This window comes from Halichoeres trimaculatus, unplaced genomic scaffold (assembly GCF_033239565.1).
Source record: "Halichoeres trimaculatus isolate MK-OKI-2021-1 unplaced genomic scaffold, fHalTri1.1 fHalTri1_scaffold_6, whole genome shotgun sequence".
NCBI lineage: Eukaryota > Metazoa > Chordata > Actinopteri > Labriformes > Labridae > Halichoeres > Halichoeres trimaculatus.
Window position 1 is genome coordinate 24,534,330 of NW_027437184.1, and position 23,701 is coordinate 24,558,030.

General features: G+C 41.4%; 2 protein-coding genes across 4 annotated transcripts in view; one reads left to right on the forward strand and one right to left on the reverse strand.

The window, feature by feature from the left end:
* Positions 1-23,701, reverse strand: part of gabrb4 (gamma-aminobutyric acid type A receptor subunit beta4) — a 354,886-nt gene that overhangs the window by 263,306 nt on the left and 67,879 nt on the right. The window lies entirely within an intron of this gene.
* The window catches only part of gabra3 (gamma-aminobutyric acid type A receptor subunit alpha3), a 167,335-nt gene that overhangs the window by 85,162 nt on the left and 58,472 nt on the right, over positions 1-23,701 (forward strand). For all 3 annotated transcript variants that reach the window (XM_074672399.1, XM_074672401.1, XM_074672400.1), the window contains one exon: positions 1,184-1,251. In XM_074672399.1, the coding sequence (XP_074528500.1) occupies positions 1,184-1,251 (68 nt within the window). The remainder of the gene's footprint in view (positions 1-1,183; positions 1,252-23,701) is intronic.

A 23,701-nucleotide genomic window follows, 5' to 3' on the forward strand; every position in this document is an offset into this window, starting at 1 on the left:
TCACAATTAAAATGCTTTTTTAGGTTAACTTTTAAGGGACATTTTTGCCTTTTTTGTCAGGTCAGCTGAAGACAGGCAGACGTCCCCGTGATAAAGAATCCTGACCAATCAACTGTATATTAAAAATGTGCTTCTATCCACTGGATGGAGCTGACATGGGTTGCTGGGTCATTTATTGGACTGATTTAACTCATGCATAGTGCAATAAATTATTTATCAAAATTTGAGACAGACTTTTGGCAAGAATTTAGTATTCAAGTTACATAACATGCAAATATATGCATTGCTGATTAGATAAATTGTATATTAACTAAAAGGAAGTAAATAAGTAAATTGGTCCCAGGAAAATGCAGGGCAGAAAATCTCCATCAGACAACCAGAATAGACCCCATCCTGTCTAATGTGATTATAATGCATGCATAGAATTGTGTAATGGCAGCAAAGTGTGCCCATTATCAGGATAAAATATACACACAGATGCTCTCTCATACACGTCTTTAATGCTGAGCTGCCGCGTTTTATTCCTGAGCCAGTATTCCCTCAGGGACTGTTAATGTTTTTGAGGCAGGCTAACTCAAATTATTTTGGGTCAAAAGGGATGTCTTCTCTCTAAAGATACAGACTTGGACCTGGCCCAAAGCACATTTTATGCTGTAGTGGACAAAACCAGCCGGAGCCAAATAAACGGTGGTTTTACTGAACTAAAGACTTCCAGGAGCATCTGTGAAGCTGTGCACAGCAACATTTTCAGACCTGAAAAGTTGATGGAAAAATGAAAATCCTTGACTGAATTTTTTTTTATGTTTGTAACAAACCCTCAGCAGCAGATCTACGTTTTAACAAGTTTTGAACACTGTAGCATGATGGTCTTCATTTGCAATCTGTGGCACAACATCGACAACATTTTGACAAATGACGCTCAAAGACAGCTCAAATCTGGGTATTAGGCCGTCCAGAAAGGAGCACATCCCTTACTAAATCCACACATTCCCTGGGTTTGAAATGCTCCTCTAACCCCTGATTACAGTTGAATTTCTTGCACGAAGCAGCTTATTGAAATGCCAACAGGCAGACTTCACCGTCATGTTCAAACAATCAGCTTAACAGACAGAGCTGCAGCAAAGCTTCCTGTATCCCGAGCACACTCTGATGTTTCCTGCCTCTTGTTTTCTTTTTTCTTCAGAGAGCGTGACAGAAGTGAGGACAAACATCTACGTGACCAGCTTTGGCCCCGTGTCGGACACAGACATGGTGAGTCTCTTCTTACTTTGATCAACCACTACAAAGTCTGAGTTTCTCTCTTCATTTTGCTGATAAATTCAATACGTTAACTGAAATAAATGTAACGTGTTGCCAAGGCATCAAGATTGATCTCTGCAGCTGTCCTTGATTCACTTTGACGGAAGTGCTTGTTTGTTTTGCCATTCTAGGCTCTGAAACACCTTAGCAGAAAAACACATTATTACTTAACAGCATCCTACAGTTCTACAGTTTCATTTAACAGACGCTTTTGTCCAAATCCTATGTTGCCTCCCCTTTCAGAGCCTTCATTATATTTTTATTTCAGTCTGTTTGCTATTTAATTATCTCAGACAGCATTTTTAGTGAGTACAGTTGCAATTTCTTCCTTCATTACTCAAGTTTGTTTTTTGTCTTAACTTTTGTCTGCGTAAGAGTCAAATCTGAAAAACTCTTACACAGAAGCACCAAAGTTCACTCTTGTTATTCATCAAAGATAGTTTACAGAATAGAATAGAATAGAATAGAATAGAATAGAATAGAATAGAAAATACTTTGTTTAACCCCAACGGGTAATTCAGGAGAAGTCACAGCAGCAATCAAGAAAACAAAAGTAAGAAAGTGTAGAGAAAGTGCAAAAAGGTCCATAAGAAAATAGATGACGACAGCTTGTCCATCATTCACCACAGAGTCCAGGACTGAGCATCTTCAGCAGTCTGTTCAGTCTCTGGATCCTGTCTGCTCACAGCAGGTGAAGCTCTTCCAATGTGGCGTTGGTGTCTGATGTTAGCTACGTTAGCCATGTCTGTGAATAGCATGATGCTACTCTACCCTCTGGTGTTCCCTGTGTTGCTGGGTTAGCACAGCTAGCTCGTCCATCTTATTGGAGATAGATCTTACGTTCCCAATAACGATGGATGGACGGACAGGTCCATGTCGTCACTTTTTAGCTCACACCTGAGAACCAGCACGTCGTCCTCACCTCCTTCTCTTCACCTTGTCGGGAAACATCAGGCCTTGCACCAGTTAGCATTGACAAACTAGAGGCTGCTAACAACTCATTTCACATGTGAACAATGTGGCCATGGTTACATGTAGGATCTCACAGGAGCAACAATAGTAGAAATATCACTGAAGACAAAACCAGTTTAGCGTCCACAACCAGCAAATGAGCCATGCAAAGTAATGATCCACTTCAAATGCAAAGATGACAAAAAAAGACAAAAAATTACAAGAAACCCACAAGGAAGAGAGATGCTTCTCCATTGGTTGAAGAAGAAGGCAGTGGCAGTGCTGTTTTGAGGGGGCATTTGTTTACAATGCAGCCCATGACAAAAATGCTTAAGAATCATCAGTGTACAGACATGAGATCATGTACATGGTGAGTCAGGATCAAGATCTTTTAAAGATTATCCGTGCAGCCCTAGTTAGTGTATTGTTTCTGATGTGTCTGCAGCCAGCCTCAGGCTTGATCAACCGCACTTTTTGACACTTCCGTATAGCTTTAATATTTTAGGACTAGAGGTTGTTGCTTTGATAGGTGTCAAATTTTGATCCGTGCCTCAAGAGGGCGCTCAAACAAACTGGTCTCTACTTCTCTTTCCCTGTCCAACTGACACTCACTTCCTTGCCAGCAGTCCTTGCTGTAGTGCTTGTGCCAGGTAACATCTGAAACATGTTTCTCATCAACTCGTACAATATTTTGTCAAAATTTTGTCATTTTTGTTTGTATTTTTCTTTGCCGTGGTCATGGATCTACCTTGGACTGTTGGATACACTTTTCAACATCCTTCCCCCCACGATTCCTCTTGGTCGCATATCTATTCTGTTTCTTCAAGAAAAAATGCAGAGTAATGAACCTAAGGTACAGACAGAAGGCTTTCACTGTATGCATATCAGATGTGAAGTATAAACAGACCTTAATGAAGAAAATCGAAAAATTGTGATGAGACAATACTTTTGTTGAAAGTTAATTAATAGTCAACACCCATTAGGCCATTATTTCCTTAGTCATGAGAGTCAAACAATGATAGTAAGTGCAGAGTACTTGCTGAAATAAAAGACTTTTGCTCCCATTGGTGACTTTTTCTGCGGACAGTTTTAGTCTCCAGAACATTTCTGGACAAGCTGTTCTTGGTCTTCGTGTTTTTAAATAGCTCTACAGCAGAGATTTCATTGCGTGCCCTGGCTGACCTCCTTTAGACAGCAGATACTGGAGATGGCTCATGCTTTGTCTTGAGACCTCATGCGCCATTTGACATATTTGATCATGCAGCTCTAATTGAGCGCCTCCAGCACCGGGGTTGTTTCTCTGGCTCATCGCTGAGCTGGCTCGGCAGTCCGTGTGACGAAAGAGAAGTGGTCTGGAGAAATTTGATCTAATTTTTGTTCCTATAAGAAGCCTTTTCATACTGTAATAAGATTTCACAGCTGGACTTTATCAGAATCAGACTCAACAACATGAGTTACTTGGCTGAAAAGTTTCAGCGCACACCTCTAGAGGTGCTACTGATCCTTACACATTAATTTAGCCAAGAAACCTAAACGTAGATGACACGACACACAGAAAAACCAACAGCAGAGTTTGAGCTGACATGGTCCTAAACAATCATACTGAACATTCTGTCATGAGAACTTAAACTGACTGTATTACTTAAATTGAGCAGGTACCATGTCCTAACTATTCCCACACTCAAAGGGGGAAGCTTACATTATTCAGCTATAGTATTAATACTTAATGTCATTTAATTTTGCATTTTAACTCCAGTGGAATTTTAGAATGTGATTTAAAACCTAATTTGAAGCCTACATTTTTTATTCAGTGCTGCTCTGTTAGACCCATCTGATTCTGAATTTCAAGAACTTTCTTCACCTCTGACACAGGTCCTGGTACTCAAACCCATCTGTTGATTTAACATAGTGCTCATGGGTTTTTTAAAGAGATACTCCAGGAGTAAAACAAGCTCAAGGATACTGAGTAAAGACTGAGCTATAAACTAATTTTCACAAGAGGCTCTTTTGCTCGTATGCCGTGACCTTTTTTCCACTCATCAGTTTCCCTTACAAATTGCAAAAGTGCAGTTTTCTTCTTTAGATAAAAACATAAAAGGTCAAAAATATACTTTTCTTCCCAGATCAACATGTATTGTTTGTTCAGTTATTGTTGTTGCTGTTTTTGTTTCATTTATTTATTTTTTATTTTATTTTTATTTCTTTTTTCGAGGTTGTCTCCTAGAAACACTACCTTTGCTGTCCACCACTGTGTTTGCTTAGAGCCCAGAGGAGGCTAGTTCTTTATCATTTTACCAGTATCAGAGCGTGTTTGACTGTCATTTTTTAACTCATGGATAGTTTTCTGAATGGAATTTAAAAAAAAAAAAAAACAGGGATACAACAAGGCACAAAACAACATTCAGAGCAAATCAGAAGAGGAACAGAGCAGCCACAGCAGCACTGAATGTTGACACAGAAATGCAAATGAGTGGAGTGTGACACAAAAAAAACACTAAGATGCTGCAAACTATAAATATATGCCAAATGACCACAAGACCCTTGAAAAGATGTTAATGAGCATAGAAGGCACAAAATAACTACAAAGTGATGCAGAATGAGCACATGCACACTAATATTGTCAATTAGTAGAGGGGTGGCCAACCTGCCGCCTGCGAGCCGCATGTGGCTCTTTGCCTTCTGGTGTGCGGCTCTTCGATCCATTCATAAAAATGTATATAAATATATTTTTATGGGAAGTGGTGCGCCGATCACTTGAGTTTCAGTTTCTCTTCTCTACATGTGCTCCTCTCAATCCCAGATAGATAGATAGATAGATAGATAGATAGATAGATAGATAGATAGATAGATAGATAGATAGATAGATAGATAGATAGATAGATAGATAGATAGATAGATAGATAGATAGAGCTATCACAAACACACTAAATCTTGCTTTGAGAATTGGAAATGTTGTGGAGGTCGATTGATTTTCATTTCATGTCATTTCGTTTATGTGTGAGAGGAAGTGCATTTGTAAGACTGCGTGTGATGTGGCTCTTTGTGGCACTACTGTAATTTTTGTGGCTCTTGGTCTCTGACTGGTTGGCCACTCCTGCGTTGGTATGATATGTGCTTCAAATGATGTGATAAGACATACATATAAACTACATGCTGTGGGTCTCTCTGCTCTGCCTTCTGTCACAGCCACTACAGTGATAACCCTCCTCACTCACAGGTTGGCACACACTGAGGTTTACGAGGTCTTTGTAGTATCTAACATGTCTTCTGCAGATGGACAGCAAGCAGAGGAGAAAGTCAGCTATGTCTCCTGGTCACTTTATGTGATGGTGACCATTTCTGTACCAGCACACTTTGCACACAGAAACATAAACAACAATTAACTGTACCAAAAGGTGGATTTTTTTTTGTTTGTTGCTACAGTATCTCTGTTGTTTGTATAAAAACTTGTTGGAAGCCTTACTCCTATTTTGTTCTCTCATGCCAGTGACATCTGTTGTCAGAGACATTTTGTACAGTTGTTGAGCTGTAAGTGCATACATATTTTATGTTCTATGATTTTTTATGAATGTGACATCTAAGAAATGCCAGGAGGTAATATTTTTCTCTTTACGACACCAATGTCAATTCACATTTAGGGTAGAAAAGGTTAGATTTTAGTGCTCAAAGGTTAAGTTCACTTTAATCTCTTCAAAGAAATGATTTTGGCCACTGTTCAAGAATTCATGAACTATTCCTGACACAATTTAACACCACTGTCTATAGTAGGATAAAATGATGAAATGGTGACATTATTAATCCAAAAAAGGTCAGAGGTCAACTTCACTGGGACATCATTATTTCCTGATAAGAATATTTTTTAGGCCTCTATTCCAGTCACATCCTTCTGAAAGCTTTATTTCCAGGGCCCTCAGAGGAAATAACTTTCAATGTCCAAATGGACTCATGAAAGAAATTGGATTTTGGTGGTCTGATGTTATGGTCACAGAGAAATGATGTGCATCTCATTTGTCCAAACGCACATTTCCTTCAGGGAACTTTATTCCATTAGCTTCAGCTTTATCGAGCTATCCATACTCATTTAGTCCCTTTTTTATAACCAACCTTTATTTTGACTGTGGCAAGATTGGTTTTCTCACAATCATGGGCTCTGCAGAGGAGCTCAGAGAGACGTTGGTATTATAGCTGGTCTGGCTGGTCATGGTTTTAGAGTAAGGCTGATCATGAAGGGGGGCCCCCTGGCACTGATATTTTGTCTTAGCTAAAATACTGATCAACAATCAGTTAGAAAATGCCAATCTGATACTTATGCTCAGGATCAGGACATCTCAAATAATAATGTTTTGTTTCTCTGGAGCAAAGTTCTGCTACAGAAAAGACTAATTTCACCTAAGCCTGTCAATAAAAAAAGTTTCTGTTAGTCTGTTCTAAGTTGGTATGCATCATGTACAATATCTTTGATATTTCTTAGCTTTATTTTGGGAACAAAAAGCTTAAGCTCTGAAAAAAAACTTTAGATCTGAAGATAATGACTGGCTATTAAACAGCAAAAACAAAAAGAAAGGAGGTAAACACATTTTGCAAAGGCGTTTTAAAAGAAAGACATGAAGCAAGAGCATAACAGAGCACAGCATGAGCTTTAGCTGTGTTGCAGTACGGGTTGTGGGAAAAGACAGTGCCAGCAGACTTTGAAAGTTGTGGAGAAATTATTTCATGCATAATTTGAAAATGCCAAAAGAATACACTGCAGTTTGGCTAAGATTATCGAACAAGCTCTATTTAACGCTGAACCAGGGGGAACATTTTCTTCACTGAATCTAGATGGTGAAAAGTAGGGGATTACTGACGTCAGAGTTTTTCAGATCTACTTATCCATCAATAACGTCGAAGTCAAGTCAACAAGTCATATGATGGCTTCATCACAATGACAGTGGAGGAACAACACAAGCACGCAGCCGTTCAACAATGAGCAACTTGTATTAAAGTTCACTGCAATATGAACAATGAACAGTAAAGTGCAGAAAGTAAGGTGCATCAATACAAAACATAGACTAACAGCCTTGAATTTCATTTTTTACTAATGTCTCAGAACCACAAACTGGCACCACTCAAACAATAAAAATAAAAAAAAATGTGACACTTGCCAGCTTCTTAAAATAAAGAGTAAATCCTCCTCTCATCCATGAGGCTTCATCAGTGTCATCCCAAACTATTAACAGTCCAGTTGTCTCGTTTTTTAGTGTTCAAAATACACTTTTATTATTGAGTTCAGCGGGGTTCGAGTTGTTAGCAATGAGCACAGAGTTTGGCTGCTGGAGTGGAGTGAGGCTCTTTGTGCCCACTCTCAAAGTGGGGACCAAAAAGTTGTCATTTTCCAGTCTGGATTTCCCCATCACTGGCTCTGCTTCATCGTCTTCATCGCTGTGGAGTTTTCACAGACGAGTGACGAAAATGATCAACCACACGTCTGTCTGCATTGATGGCCTTGGTGATTTCAGGTAGGTTTAAACCTGCCTTTATTGCCACCTGTAGTGTGTGCCTGGTGCATCCTATACCTTTTGGAGAGTATTTTCACAGCTCCAAGGTAAGGTTAATCGCTGCAGTGTTATCATGCACTGTGCAAAACACCTGCAGGCCCTATGCTTTAATTGTTGCAAAGAAACATTGTGAAATGTTGACACCCGTGTGTCGCTCTGATATGAGAGAGGCAGTAAGCACTCTGGCTTTCCTATCCCACACATCTGTAATGTAATGAGCAGTTACTGTGACATAAGGCTCCATGGTTGAGGATGTTCACAGGTCTGTTGTTAGCGACACACTCCTGCCTTGCATCTCCTTGATCCGCTCTCACAGGCTGTCACTCTGCTGGTTGTTAATAGTGCAGAGAGCTGTGTGGGACTGTGATGACGTTAACAAGCAAATCTAGGATCTGCTATTTTGTCCTGTCTGTCAGTGTTTTTTTTTGTGTAACTGCTCACCGTATTCTGCACTTGACGTCTCCCTGAGCTGCTGCTAACATCACTGGGGTTAGCCAGTGGGTGCCACTTCAGATGGCCATGCATGATTCCTGTACTTTTGTTGTACTTTAGAGTTGACTTGCATAATGTGCAGGTCACTGTGCTGTTTTTTTCATCTATTATGAAGTATGTCCACACGTGATGTGTGTCTGTCTGTCTGTTCTCCATTGATTTGTCAGGCCCGTCACTACTGTTTTGTCTTCAGCCATGTCTTCTACCAGTCTTGTGTTTACAGGCTAAGTAACATTACCTTAACCTGACACGCCATACGGACAGTTTCATATGTCCGCCATGGAAATATTCCACGAGTCCATCTAGGTAGCAGCTCCTTAGATTTGTTTTCAGAGGCGGGACCTTCAAAAAAATCAGCAGCTGGTGATTGGACGACCGTTCTGATTTGACACACTCACCACAGACCAATCTGCATCAAGCCACGGTATGACGTAGCTTATGTTTGCTGCTGCTGAGAAACAATAGAAGAACAAATACAGGAACACGAGAAACAGTTGTGATAATGGCGTTAGACGACTGCTGCTGTTTTTGTAAAGTCAACTTAAGAATCAAAGGAACGCTGACAAGTATGAAAGTCTGCTGACGCCAAGTCTGCTCCCACAGCTCCCGCCTCTCTTCCCTGATTGGGCCAGTCAGAATTTAGCCGAGTGAAATCGTTGGTCAGTGGAGCCTGGCAAAATGGATCTGCAGGATTTCAGAAACTGAATCAGGCAGGTCCATCTGCTCTGCAAGGTTAACAAGACTGCTGGTTATATCTAGGATAAGATATCTGCTTTAGCCAATCAGATACAGAGTCTACACACACTAAACAACTGCATAGAGGGAGGGAGAGACAGAAGAACACAACAGGGTGACTTGTGCCACAGAGGTCCACACGTCAACAAACCAGCTTTTCTGTGAATGCCCTTGTACAAAGCATAATGTATAGTGAGCATCCGGTTTGAGTGGATAATAACTCACAGGTGGCGATAGATCCCTCTGCTTCCCATAGAGCTTAACCAATCTGATTCCAATCCGCTGTGACAACCTGCTCAACAATTATCCTTCACTTAAAACCAGCCCTAGTCTGGACCTCACATTCACAAGTCTAAACCTCGCCACTACTTTATAAGACCATCTCTGCCCTATTGCAGAAACACTACGCTGACCACAGTGTGAAGCAGCATTGTGAGATAGTGTTAGCCCCCTTACCTTATTACAATAGACAGTGCTTTATCTTTTTCAGCAGATATCACCTTCTTGGTCTCTCAGGGCTCAATTCGTGGTCCAATTTTTTATTCCCTTCACATGCTGCACTTGGCAACATCATGAATCAATGGAGCAGGGCACTGTAGCACTGTGGCAACCCACTTGTGGAGATGTTTTGATCAGAGTTAAAGTTAGTGGGGTCACAGCAGGTGTTTTCTATCTGCTGTCAGAGACAAAATAGCTGCTGTCCACACACACTACCACCTCTATCCTGTTATCCGTGGATGCATAGCAGCTGCCAAGTTTCTAACTGTCCCCGTATCTGGAAAGATAACACCAATGCATTACATTTTTATGGAATTTTGCATTGCTTTGTTGTGTTGGATTATGTCTGAATTTCACTGATCATTACCCTGGAAAGACTCTGTATGGCCCGAGGCAGCGCTGTGCTTTCTGTCTCTAAATTCACATGAACACTGCACCAAAGCTCTCAGCATTTCCTTTAAGATTTTCTACAGCGAAGCCTCAAGAGCAGAGCAGGCTTTAGCTCCAGGAAACACACATTACATTATGGAATCAGCAGCTCAGTTTTTTCCAATAGCATGCAGTCCTTCTTTCAACAGCAGATAATAATGAGACTGCAATATTGGACAGAATTAAATCGTGGTATTCATCCTCTCTGCAATATGTGTTGGTATCTGAAGAAGGACACGAGTTTAAACCAGGTCAGTTCAGCTCAGTGTGTTTCTATGTGCTCCTAAACAACTAAATACTTCAGATTTCTCTCCTACTTTTACCAAACTGGAGCTCTAACAGGGACTTGACACCTGCACTGAGAAATAGAGAGACAATAGGAGGACAGAGAGTCCAGGTGAAGGAACACTGACTTTATTAACTTAATTAACACTTAACTCACTCTGGAGTTGTTTCTTTCTGATGGTGTTAAAAGTTATGCTTGGTGTGCGTCATCAGTGCTGTGATAGTCACTTCTAATTAAATCAGGATTATCACTTTTACAGCCCTACATTGTTTGTGTGTTATGGATATAGACAATAAAAGTAAACAGTCCTGATTGCAGTTGTACATGTGCCCACACTGTCACAAGAATCTGTACCTAAACAAGAACAGACTACCTTGAGATCCATCTCACTTCATTGAGGGCTTGTCGGTAGATGGTCTTGTCTTGATAGCAGAGATAGACCTATTAGTCTCTGATTAATCAGACTGATTATTAACATTTTGAGATGTAAATAATGGAGGAGACAGATCGGAGGCGCTATGATCGAGGAAACACCAGAGCTGGCTTTACAGAAATCTTTTCACTGACAGACACGGCCCCATATGGAATATCACTCTCTGATTGGACGCTGCAGTGGCGCAGACTTCTCTATGTGAAACTTCACAAACAAAGCGCAGTTTAATGAGAGAAAAGACGAGCTGAAAACAGGCACAGAGGATCTTCCAGAAACTGGTCATAAAGCTGGGATTTAAGTGTTTGTTGTGAGGTTAAAGCATAAAATACTGAACACAGCTGTCATCAAATCAATAAAACAGTGGGATTAATACTGAAAACTGAAATCTAATAAACAATATCTTCCCAAGAGACAATAATCTAGGTTATTATACAATCAGATGCGATCTAGATAAAGGCTAAATTATTAATAAATAATCTAAAAATGACACATTTTAGCAGTAAAGTGATCCGTGTGCTTCAAAACAGCACACAGAATAAACAGAGAGCAGGTTTTCTTCATGGTAACGTGTGTGTTTAACTGGATAAAGGAACAGACATATCTGTTTATGTTTTTTTAAAGTTGTTACGGCGCACATGCGCAGACACACAAACAGCTGTTAGAGCTGACTGACAGATGATCCAGAGGTGATCAGCTAATGCCGTCATCACTGAAACATGTTGCTTGTGCCTGATTTAGCTCTGGGTCTTCGTGTTTCCACTAACAACAACTGGCTACAGGTTAGGGGTGGGTAAAAATATTGATGAATCAATGCATCGAAATATTTCCTAGCCTAATTCAATATTGATTCAGCAAATCCTCTGAATCGATTCATTTCCTGGCAAGTGACTGGGACTGTGCGTGTTATTTGCGTTGTATGGACGAGGGCCACCAGACACCAAACAACAAAAAAATGGCAGCCAAAGCAGCAGCAGCAGCATAAAGCCAGATCCTTTGGTTTTAAAGTCTAACACTTGGGTTGTTTTATTGCTCCAAAACATAAGATGACATACCACATATGTTCACATGGGGCATGAAAATCGATAATCAAAGCACTTAAATCAATATCCGATTAAATCGATATCGAATCAAATCGCGACCTAAAGAACTGAAATCGAATCGTAAGGTTCTTGGCATTACCCAGCCCTACCACAGGGGATTGGACTTAGTGCTTAGCAAGCACCAACTCTTTGCTGGGCTAGAGCTAAATACCAGCTATGTGGGGGGCTGGGGCGGGTTACAGAGATCAATGATCAGTGTGAAAAACAGTCTTTGTTAAAAAGGAAAGCTGCTGGGAAGGTCATCCATTGTTTCGTTAGAGTTTCCTCATTCATTATTTCAAATGGAGGCAAAATTAAAGCACTAATGCCTTTCCTCTCTTATAGATCGGGTCTATACCTTATTATTTTATTACACAGACTAACCAGCATCATGTTATTTATCATTCTTAAAAAGGAAAGCTGCCAAGCGGGTCGCCTGTTGTTTTGTTGCCGTTTACTCATTCATAACTTGAACTGGAGGAGAAATTGAAGCAGCAATGCAATGTCTCTTATAGATCATGTCTTTAACTAATTACTTTATATAAGAGACCAAACAGTCTTATATTATCTATCTTAGTTATGTGAGGAGGGTCACTTTTGCCTCATGTTTGTGGTGAAATCTCCCTCAGTAGCTTTGATTTTTGCATGCATCACGTCTTGAATCAGTGAAAAACAAAATTGTTTTGTGTGTTTTGGTTAAATTTTCTTCTTCGATATTGCACAGACAGAAAATCCATTTGGAGTTTCCAGTAACTGCATTGCACTGTTTGTACTAAATGAAGCCAGGTAGAATTTAACACAGGACTTCATGGTTTCATGATTTCTACAGGAACAACACTGAGCACAGATCATCACTGCACGTTCCAGGAGAACAGAAGGACAAGGCTGATAATTTTACAGAACAGTGAGCAAATATGATATGTAGGCTGCACTAAATTAATTGGTCTTTGACTCTAGACTGTAATAGTGAGCGATCTGAATCCCTGAAATCTGTTTGGTCACAAAAAGGGAGGGCATCCAAAGGGAGTTGGTTGGAAAGTGGCAGGGAAATTCACTGAGTTTCAAAAATAACATTGTTGTAGGTAGAGAGCTGGGAGCTCGACCAGGTACTGTGGAGTTTAAATGGACAGAGTTTTATTCACCTCACCAGTATTAAGACATGAATCAGGCTTGCAGATGCTAGGAGTTGTAGTACTGCGATCCAATAAAGGCTTATCCACAGTAGGTCAGGGTCGTGTGATTGTGTTTTCTGGTTCATGAGTTCCCCAGCTACAGAGTTCAGAGAAAGTCTGATGGGTTATTTGAGTTCAGAGTGGGACAGTCTCAGAGTTTCCAGCTCTGCAGTAAACAGTCCTGGGAAACAAAAGCATGGACAGCAGTTTTCTAGGTCAGTCAAAGCAGAGGAAAGGGACTAACCCTGGAGGTATTTCAAAGGTAGAAAGAGGCTTTTTAAGGTATATCCTTGATGTGTTCACCAAGGGAAAGTTCTGTAACTGAGTCAATCCACCCGAGTTTAACAGATTAATTTGAGAGAGCTCTCCAGTCTTCAAGATAAAGTGAGACAAATGTTGTGTATGCTCCTGTGTGCAGGTTCCTTATGGCATGAACGTATCTTAACTTGATCTACTTCTTCTTAATATGTTGAGACTGTGCCACTGTTTCCTAAAGGCTAAGTGCCTCTGGATGCCTTCAACAACCAAGCTATAATGAACCCTAATCTCATTAAACTGATAAATCACTTAAAAAAATCCAACCAAAGCCTGAAATACAATCCAGACTGAACCCAGATTCACCCTTTCCCTTTGACTATCTGTCAGCACTAAAAGGCAGAGGAACACCAAATCTTTTGTCAATGTGGGAATGAAAGTCAAAAGCTGTTACCCTCTCAGATTTTTTAATCATTAATTAGTCAGCTTGAAGTTGTAAAAAGACATTAAAGTTTTATTTGAGGCTTGTGTTGTGGATTAAATGGGGCAACACTGAAGTGTTGGAGAAAGGAGATAAGTACACTGCTGTGAGGAAGGGGGCATAAAAAGATGGCACTGGATTTAACCTGCTGCTTCACTCAAGTGATATTAAAAACTGAGTAGAGGCAAATCCCGTCTCAGGGTTTACTTTATGTAATAGTTCAGAGGAGCACATCCACCGCATTCACTGCAGGTGAATGTGGACTCAAAGCTCAGATTTAAGGCGAAAAAGTGAACATGTTTGCAACAATTTATACTTGATTATAAACTGATGGCTCTGCAAAGTAGTGACCTTAGAATAGACTATCAAACACACCATTGGCTGGTAGACACGTCGATTATCTACAGTATCTAAATAAAGAGGTCATCTACCGCTGAACATCCATTGGTGTGTTCATTAATGCTTTGGCTTTTTATTTAACAAATCTTTGTTTAATGACAACTTTTCAGGTGACCTAATAGATTGTACGTCAAAAACTTGAAGAGTTAGGTTTTCCCTTCTCTCAGAAAACTAGTGACACTATATTTATTTCATCATCAATCATCAGCTTGCCGCTGCCCTGCCTGTTCCTCATCTGTATGGAGTGGTAGACAGCATACCACCACAGGGTTGTGTTGCTCAGGTCTGTCAATGAACGGATGAATGTAAGCCCTTTTATCTGTTGTTGTTGTTGTTGTTTTTTTATTGACAGGATTGTTATCACACTCCTATTAATTAAACTTCCGATCATCCTGCCAATATATTTCCTCATCCATAGTACTTGTTGTGTTTATTTGACTTTTAGATGAAGTTACCAATGAGACTAAAAGTTTAAGGCCAAACTCACAGTTCTGTAGGACAGTACTCAAACAGATTGGCACTAGCTAAATCAGGGGTGGCCAACCTGTGGCTCGCGAGCCGCATGTGGCTCTTTGCCTTTCGGTGTGTGGCTCTTTGATCCATTCATTAAAATATATAGTTATGAGTAGTGGTGTGCGGATCAAACTAAACTATATATATATGGATGCCAACGTTGGGATCATTTGGGATTGATACTTAAGTTTCAGTTTCTTTTCTCTTGTACGAATTGAAACTCACAAACACAATAAACCTCGCTTTGAAAATTGGAAATGTATTGATTTTCATTTTATGTCATTTCGTTTATGTGTGAGAGGAAGAGTATTTTTAAGACCACATGCATGACGTGGCTCTCTGTAGTACCACGGTCATTTTTGTGGCTCTGGGTCTCTGACTGGTTGGCCAACCCTGAGCTAAATGCTTTAGGTAGCATGGTAATCCTTCTATTAACATAAACAATGCACATGTCTCAGGAGTTAGCAGTCATAGTTTGACTTCGACATGTCATCCTGCTTTAAATAGCCTGATCTCTGACTCTTTCTTCCAACTTTGTCGAATGTTTTAAGTATGATATACAGTAGAAGCAACATAGACCAACAGAAGTTTTTCTGTATGTGTTATCTCTGTTTGCCCATGTACATGTACATTTTCAAAGTAGGTAACTCTTTTCAGTTTCTACAAAATGCTAACATGAGTTTTGCAGGTCTCTGCTTTTGAACCCAATCTCATTCAGCAACTGTTTGTGTAAATATTTACTTTGTCAAATATTCAATGCAAACAAACTTGCTCCCCAAAGGATAAATCATAAAAAAATGAAATTTCTTGGCAGTCCATTTAATAGTTGTGGAGATATTTAATAAAAAATCAAATGTTTTCTGTCTGTGGCACCAGGAGCTATCAGAACCACAAAGTCCGTCAAAAAATACTGCACGACAAACATGGATGTGAGTGAAGTTTTGTAACAATCCATCCGGTATATGTGCAGTCACTGAAAAACAGAAGTCAAGAGAGACCACCTAAGCTGTCAGTTTCATCATCTGGATATCATGGGAATCCCTCCATCCATCGTTGTGATGTTTCACTCTAACTGTCCGTCACTGCCCTCCCTAAGGCCACGCCGCGAGCACGGCTAAAAATGTGTAACCTAAATGCTTCAAGATTGGTTAAAACAGAAATGTTCCTCGACAGAGCACACTCTTTATCCAGGGCATCTCTGTCTCTATGTCATGTATATCCAATGGTCCAATTACCCATCTCTGTTACATCAAGTGTCCCAGAACTGTCTGCGCCTCTCTCACCCTGAGGGCAGCTTGTTCAGTTGTCACTTGGACCCTGATATGCCACATCTGCATCCTCTGTCCAACTATCACAACAGGAGGGAGCTAAAAGCATAGTCAGAGTGAGGCTCAGATATCAGGCCAATAACAAAGCCTGTTGTTCCTCCCACGGCAGAATTCTGCAGCCTGTCGCACCGAGAGCCTGAATGAGGCTTTATGTTCTTGATGCTGATCTCTGGTAAAGAGGTGGGTGTGTTTGGACTCAAGCCTCCATTTTCTTTTGGATGTGTTTTCTTTTTTCCTTCCACACAGCTATATCTCATTCACATGTATATTAATGTTGTGGCACATTTACTTCTTTCATGGAGGGGTGAGACAGTTCTGCTCTGATGGATTGGGGACGAACTGAGGCTGTCATAGGCGCTGTGCTGGAGTTATAGTTTGATGGAGATGTCAGTGATGGTTTCACAATCTCTGGGAGAAAATATTTCTGTATTTGAGATTGAAAGCACACGTCTGTTTACTTAAATTCAAAGGAAAATATCCCAAAAGCCCGTGCAGCTCAAGGTCTTTTGAAGAAAACAGATGGTTTGTGGCTTTCCAAAATTTGAAGGTGAACTTTGTGATTCTGCATCCATCAAAGTAGCCTTGTTCAGAAACATGCAAGCTCAATGAAGTCCCTTTGAAAATAATCTGAATCCAGCTAAAAGGAGTACTCTACCTAAGAGAAGGGCAGAATTTCCTCTTCATGCTTTACAAGAACTTGTGCTCTCCAGGCTCTTAGATTTACTTGTGTTTGGAAAACTTACAGAGGAAAGTTTGTATTGAGTGACTTCAGTACTCTGCAGTTATACAAATGAAAGACAGGGGGTGTTTTCAGTCCTTTTGAATTACTTCTTGTACCAGTCCTGGTCTGAACTTGTTTATTTTCTGGTCACAGAAAAAAAACTCCATTTACAATCAAATTCATGATGAAAAAGGCAATTGTTGTCTTATGCAGAAGAGACAGAACTTTAGCGTTTAAGTGTTCAGTACAAACAGAAAATCTGATATTTAACCTTTTAAGATCCGAGCTTTCTCTTTTGATGTGCAATATTTTATTCACCTTGCTATTTTTGATAAGTAAGACCTTATAAGTATATTAACTAAACTTGGTCTTTGTACGGGAAGTCTGTTAGTAGTGTTGTAATTAAATAAGATGTTTTTTACCACTAAAATGGGTGTAATGTTGTGATTTCACCAAAAGATGACGTGGACAGTATCATGGGTCTCAGAGGCAGAAATGTAATGTCCACATATGTGGTCGCTGGGTCTTGAGAGGTTAAAGTGTCTCAGTTGTTAACTCTGCATGTAAATTCATGTTCTGGTATCAGAATAAGAACAAACCCAAATCTTTGTTTTGGAAAGCCTCATCAGGGAATAGTGGGATAGGAACCACATCATTACAGGATGTAACACCTGGGTTAGTGTTAAGTCGGGGTGGGTAAAAATATTGATGAATCAATGCATCGCAATATTGCCTTGCCCAGTTCGATATCGATCAAGCAAATCCCCTGAATCGATTCATCTCCTGGCAAATGGGGGGAGTGTGCGTGTTATTCCCGTTGTCTGGGCGTGGGCTACGAGAGACAAAACAATAAAAAAAAAATGGCAGCCAAAGCAGCAGCAGCATAAAGCCAGATTCTTCAGCTTTTAAGTCTTACGTTTGGGTTGTTTTATTGCTCTAAAAGGTGAGGTGACACACCGCATATGTTCACATGGGGCATGAAACTCGATAATCAAAGCATTTAAATCAATATCGAATCAAATCGAATCGATATCGAATCAAATCATGAGGTTCTTTGCAAAGCCCAACCCTAGTGTTAAGGATTGAATAGAGAAGACGGCAATACCAGTCAGGGTTTTCAGTGGCTCTTTTGACCTGAGGGTTGTACTACGGAGCTGGATTTCCTCTTATTGAGTTAACTTCAGGTTTCTCCCTGGATTTTTTCCTACATCACTGGTTCACCTCTTACAGGATAAATCACCATGGTAACTCATTCAGAACAGCTAACCTGCTCTGGAACAGGTTGAGTTAAGAAATAAAAGTACCAACCCTGACTTTGAGCTACGGTCACAGAACAAAGCCATTAAAGTACATTAGATCAGTCTACATGTCATATTGACTCAAATATACGACAACCAACTCCTGACTGTCTGCACTTTTGGGCTTGCAATCTTCAGTCATCCCCTCTCAAACCATTTTTATTTAAGGATTGACAGTTATTCCATTTCTTAGCTGAACTGTTAACTGTTATTCCAAAATCTGCTTCGGTGGGTGAATAAGTTGGCCCCATTTCAAGCTCTTTTTGTTTCAGTATCAGTGCATCTTTACATCATGTTTCTCCCTGACACTGTGGATGTGAATGACAGCTGCCCTCAGATAAGAAGAACAGTCTCTTAGCAGATTATCGGCACCGTCCACAGTTGTGAACTGATATTGTGCATTCAGAAGTCTAGATCCCGAAAATAAGATGATCACACTTTCTAAAGTGTACCTGAAAGAAAAAAAGCTACTCGGTTTGGGTCAATATGTCGTGCTGCATTCTGGGAGCTTCCTGGGAACAGATCATGATGCAGTGCAGGCTCAGGCAGTGCAGACTGTGTTTTTATGGTTTCTAATAAGTCCATTTCACACAGCTGGATCTGAAGCTATAGCCCAGATTTTAAAACTGATTGGATTCAAGGTGTTTTTCACAGATTATGGTTAATAATTTATTTAATTTATCTTGATCCTGCTGCATTTTTAAAGTTTTTCATGTTTTATCGAGTAACAGTGTTAAACTAAATGTAGTCTCAATACAGTTGACACTATTACAATACTAGTTCATTTTTAAGAGCAGTCTATCTTTCCTGGTTCCCAGCCGCAGCCGTAACTTTCACTGCAATGTCTTTTTTTGTTCCAATCAATCAGCCTTACTTCAGTAGAAAGACAATGTTTGGCCCTTTTTTTGTGAGGAAGAAACATAAAATGGCCCTGAGGCAGAAAGCTTGACTTAACAGTCAGTCAGTAACCAGCATGGTGGTTCCTCGTGTCTCTGACTGGGGCTCCAGGCTTTGTTGAGCCAGCTTACGTAAAGAAGCTTGTGTGTGTTGAACTCGCTCTGTAGTACAACCCTCTGGTCTCTGATCTTTCTTTGTATGTACAAATCAAAGAAAGTGATATGGTGAGAAATCACAACACAGGCACAAACAGATGATGAAACTCTGGATACTGTCAGGAATGGGATACAAGGGTGTGAATGAAAAAAGAACAAAATCCAATGATGCAGCAACCAAAATGAAACCCCATCCAGCACCGAATGTGAGCACCTTTTTGTCGGCAGCAAACATCAGAGGTCTATTTGCCACATAACTTCCCTGTATAACAGCTGTATGATCAATAGCAACATGTGTCAGCCTCAGTTTAACATCATAAACTCTGAGTTCCTGTGAAAACACACGTAGACAACATAACAAGGCTGGAAACAGGCAATCTGAATAACATAGAGGCCACATTGGTGCCTTTGTTGAGAAGAAGAGGACACAGTCACACATGTATATGGTGCTTGAGTCATTGTGGCGTAGGGTCAACGCATGCTTTGTGTGTGGTGCTCCCATTTTCCAGTCCATGAGGGGACATGGGATTGAATCACAGAGAGCATTTGATAGGATTACGTGTACCTTTCTACCTCTACTGATAATAGCACGAATGGTCTATGACAGGGGGATTGGATAGTTAGCTGATGGTTATGCCAAACAGAAGTCAGGGCTTGGCATTAAGGTCTTGACCACCCTGAAGGGATGTGGCTCAGTTAACACTAACAGGAAAAAAAAAATACTTGGCTGCAGAGCTGACAACATTGTGTCCCACCCCAACTTTCACTACCTCCTCCTTCTCGTTCTTTTGGAAACAGTTTTCAGGATGAATTCGACATTAATGTGTCAGTCAACAAAGTTAAGGGATTGTTGGCCTATTTATCTGCAGTCCTTTGGCATTTAGGAAGTTGTAGTCCTTGGTTTGTGTTACACAGACACACAGTTTGAAATAACCTTTTCCACTGTGTCCCCTGGGTGTCCCCCTGCTCTCCAAGTTGTTCTTCATTGTTACATAATTTATCTTCCCTGTTCTTTCACTAGCCTCCACTCTTGTTTGCAACTCTTATTTCCTCCCCTTGTGTATCTCCTGACTTCCTGCATTTTAAATCCCCAAACTTGTCTTTTTTTAAGCAGTGTGGAGCTGCCGTTTTATCAGAGAAGTAAAATATGGACACACTTCTCTTTACCATCAGGCCTTGAGCTCTGAATCTTGTTAAAATTCATCTTTTGTAGTCTGTAGATCAAAATTAAACATTTTTGAACACACTGCTTTGTAGATACAGTTTTGCTGAGCTCAGGGATCAATGCGATATTCCTTGTGCTGCACAGAGGACTGGTGGTCAGAAAAGGCAGAATTCTGTAAGACATCCTGGTGCTTTTGAGAGACAGTGTTTTAAATCAATGCATCAGAAGATGAAAATATTTTCTTGGCAGACTGAAGAGAATGGAAGTATTGATACAAACCCAGAGAATTAGTTGCACCTGTCTCATTGTTTTTCCCTCCCTCTGGGTTTAGTTTGTGCTCTCTCTGGGTGTCAGTTTGTACCTCAGTGTGTAGCTTCCAGATGTTTGGTTTTTAAGTGTTTGTGCTTCTGCTATTTCTGAACATGAGCATTTTGTCCCCTTGACCTCTCTTTTATCAGATTTGTCTGCTCCTCCGCCCACCTGTGTACCAAACCTTTCTGCAAGAAACAACTGCAGTTCTTTCTTTAATCAAGAGAGTGACTTGATTGATGGGACTGAGTTCTCCAATCTGTCATTATTTTATTGTCACATAACTCAATGGACAGGTTTAAAAAAGCTTACTGGAATAGTTTCCTTCAGTATTCACCCTAGTACTGTTATTACAACACATGATAGAAAGATATGGTATATGAAAACTGCATAAAATAATTAATTAGTCTTACTTTGAGTGTAGGGCTGCATTTTATTGTTTTAAGTTTAAATCTGAGTGTACACAATCATTTCAGCTGGTGTTGGCTGTAAACAGGGAAACAGTCCATGAGGAGAGCACAAGAGGCTGTAATGCAAAGAATTTAACAGCAGCCATGAAAACAACTAATCTTTGACTATCATCTTTAAAACTGATAACTGTATGAAAATTTAGTGTAACTCAATAGATGAAAAGAGGGAACCAGGAAGAAAGAGCGTCATCAAGTGGCCCAAGGCAAGTGACATGAAGACATGGCAGAAGCTGGACCTCAGTCTAGTGCTTGAACACTCGCTATGTGGTGAAGTCGACCAGAAACTCAACATTCTCGGAGACATTCTGTACGAAGAGTGCAAAGCCAGATTCAGAAGTCTCACCAAAAAGCAGCACAACCCCCCTCTGAGAAAGGGGAGGAGGGAGGTAGAGATTGATGCCCTGGAGCAGAATCGGCGCCAGCTCTGCAGGAGATAGAGGAAAGCATAGGAGGAGGAGAGGCAAGGTCTGAAGGTGCTTTGGGATGAGGTGAGAGACCAGTTGACCTGCTTGGGAAGAGCAGAACCTATTCGCAGACACAGGAAAAGGAAGGAGAAAGAAAGAGCTAGCTTCATGAGGAATCCCTTCAAGCACGCCTGTGAACTTCTGGACGAGAAGAGAAGCAGGTGGCTGGAAGCCACCAAGGAGGAAATCGAGCAGCACATCAGGGGGCAATACAGCGACCCAAAGAGGAATGTTCCCTTAGGTTTGCCTGGATACGTCCCCCCTCCACGCCCGCCAACCACACAGTTCGACAGATCCCCTTCACATCTGAGTGAGGTAAGAGCAGTCATCAAGAAAGCAAGGCCAGCATCAGCTCCCGAGCCAAAGCTCTGGAAAGCCCCTACAAGCTCTACAAGAACTGCCCCCCAAGTGCTGAAATGCCTGTGCAGGCTCATGAGAACAGCATGGAAGAAACAACTCATACCATCAGAGTGGCAAAGAGCCGTGGGGGTGTTTATTCCAAAAGAACAGGAGTCCCACAACATCAGCCAGTTCAGGAGCATTGCACTGCTGAAGGTGGAGGGAAAGGTCTTCTTTGGAGTCATGGCCAGACGATTAACATCTTACCTCACAGAAAATGGCTATGTCAACACCAGCTGCCAAAAAGCAGGAGTGTAACCTTTTCAGGGTGCACAGAACATTCTTCTATGATTTGGGGGCAGATCCAGAGAGCCAAGCAGGAAAAGAGCAACCACCACGTGGTGTGGCTTGACCTCGCCAATGCTTACGGGTTTGTCCCTCACAAGCTCATCCATTTCCCATTGGAGTTCTTCCACGTCCCTGGTTCCAACAACCTGGTAACCAGCTACTTTAGGGACTTGATGTGTTTCAGCCTCCAGGACATCACAACAGGATGGCAGCGCCTGGAACTTGGTATCACTATGGGGGGCTCCACCTACCAGTCCTGTTTGTCACAGCTTTTGATATCATCAGACCGTAGGAGGGATAAGGCTGCAGACAGGGCAGAGGCTTCCACAACTCCGAAGCTACATGGACATTGTCACCGTGTTACTGCAGACAGCCCCATGCACAAGAAGGTGCTTAAAGAGGCTGGACGAGCTGGTGACATGGGCAAGGATGAAGGTGAAACCCTCCAAATCACGGAGCCTCTCCTTGTGTAAAGGCCTCAGGAACGACAATACCATCTTTGTCACAGGAGGGGAGCAAATCCCCCTACTGGCCAATCAGTTCATCCAAAGCCTGGGGAGGCAGTACAATGTAGATCTGTCGGACAAGCATGCAGGCAAGGCAGCATGAAAACAACTCTAAGAAGGCCTGGCGAGCATCAACAAGTAGGGATGTCCTGATATTACATTTTCACTTCCGATACGATACCAATACTGCAGCATTGAGTATTGGCCGATACCGATATTAATCCAATGCGATACCAGCATTAAACATGCATACTTTTATTACTTATTTTGTAGTATGTCTGTCATGTTACAAAAGGCTTGATTGAGTGATACTATTCAAACAAAGAACAGTAGTCAGCAACAGTAGGTATGAGGAAAAACTGACCCATTTATTATTAACCAATGGGTAACAGAAACCGCTTATATCGGAGTGCTTATATTGGAGATTTTAGATGCATTCCGATACAATACCAATACTTGTTTTTTTGCCGATATCGGACCGATATCCATGTGGCTTCTCTGACACAGGCTTGTTTGAGGCAACGTCGCTGCAAATAACGATTCAGTCCATTACCCTGGGCTTTAAGCTGGAGAAGGCCAGGTTGGTCTCAAAGAGTTGAGCTGAAAGAATCCTCTGATCCTACTGTAAGGAATGCACTTGTCCCCACCCGAACAGAAGTGGCAAGCAGGCCTAGAGGTTGCCAAGGCCATTGGCAGGCTCCGACACCAGGAGATTGTTGGCAGGACACAGCGGGGCTTGGATGGGGAGATACTCTGCTCCTCTGGTCCAAGGCCACAAAGAGGGAACGTTGTGGAAGAGGTGTCAAGGGCGAGCCAGGAGCAGTATACCATCAAGGCCATGTCACAAGGTCGCCAAGGAAGATGGACCACTTGGGAAGGCACCATCAGGAGATCCCTTAACTGGGCCAACCTGTGGAAGATGCCACAAGCTAGACCCAGCTTTCTGCTCAGGGCAACCTACAACACCTTGCCATGCCCCAGAAACCTCCACCAGTGGTTTAGCAAGGAGGAGAGTTGTCCACTCTGCAGTGCACCCAAGGCCAGCCTACAGCACCTACTGTCGGGCTGCAGGTTGCACTGACGCAGGGGCACCACAGATGGCAGCACGACCAAGTTCTGGCAAAGCTGGCCGAAGTCCTGGA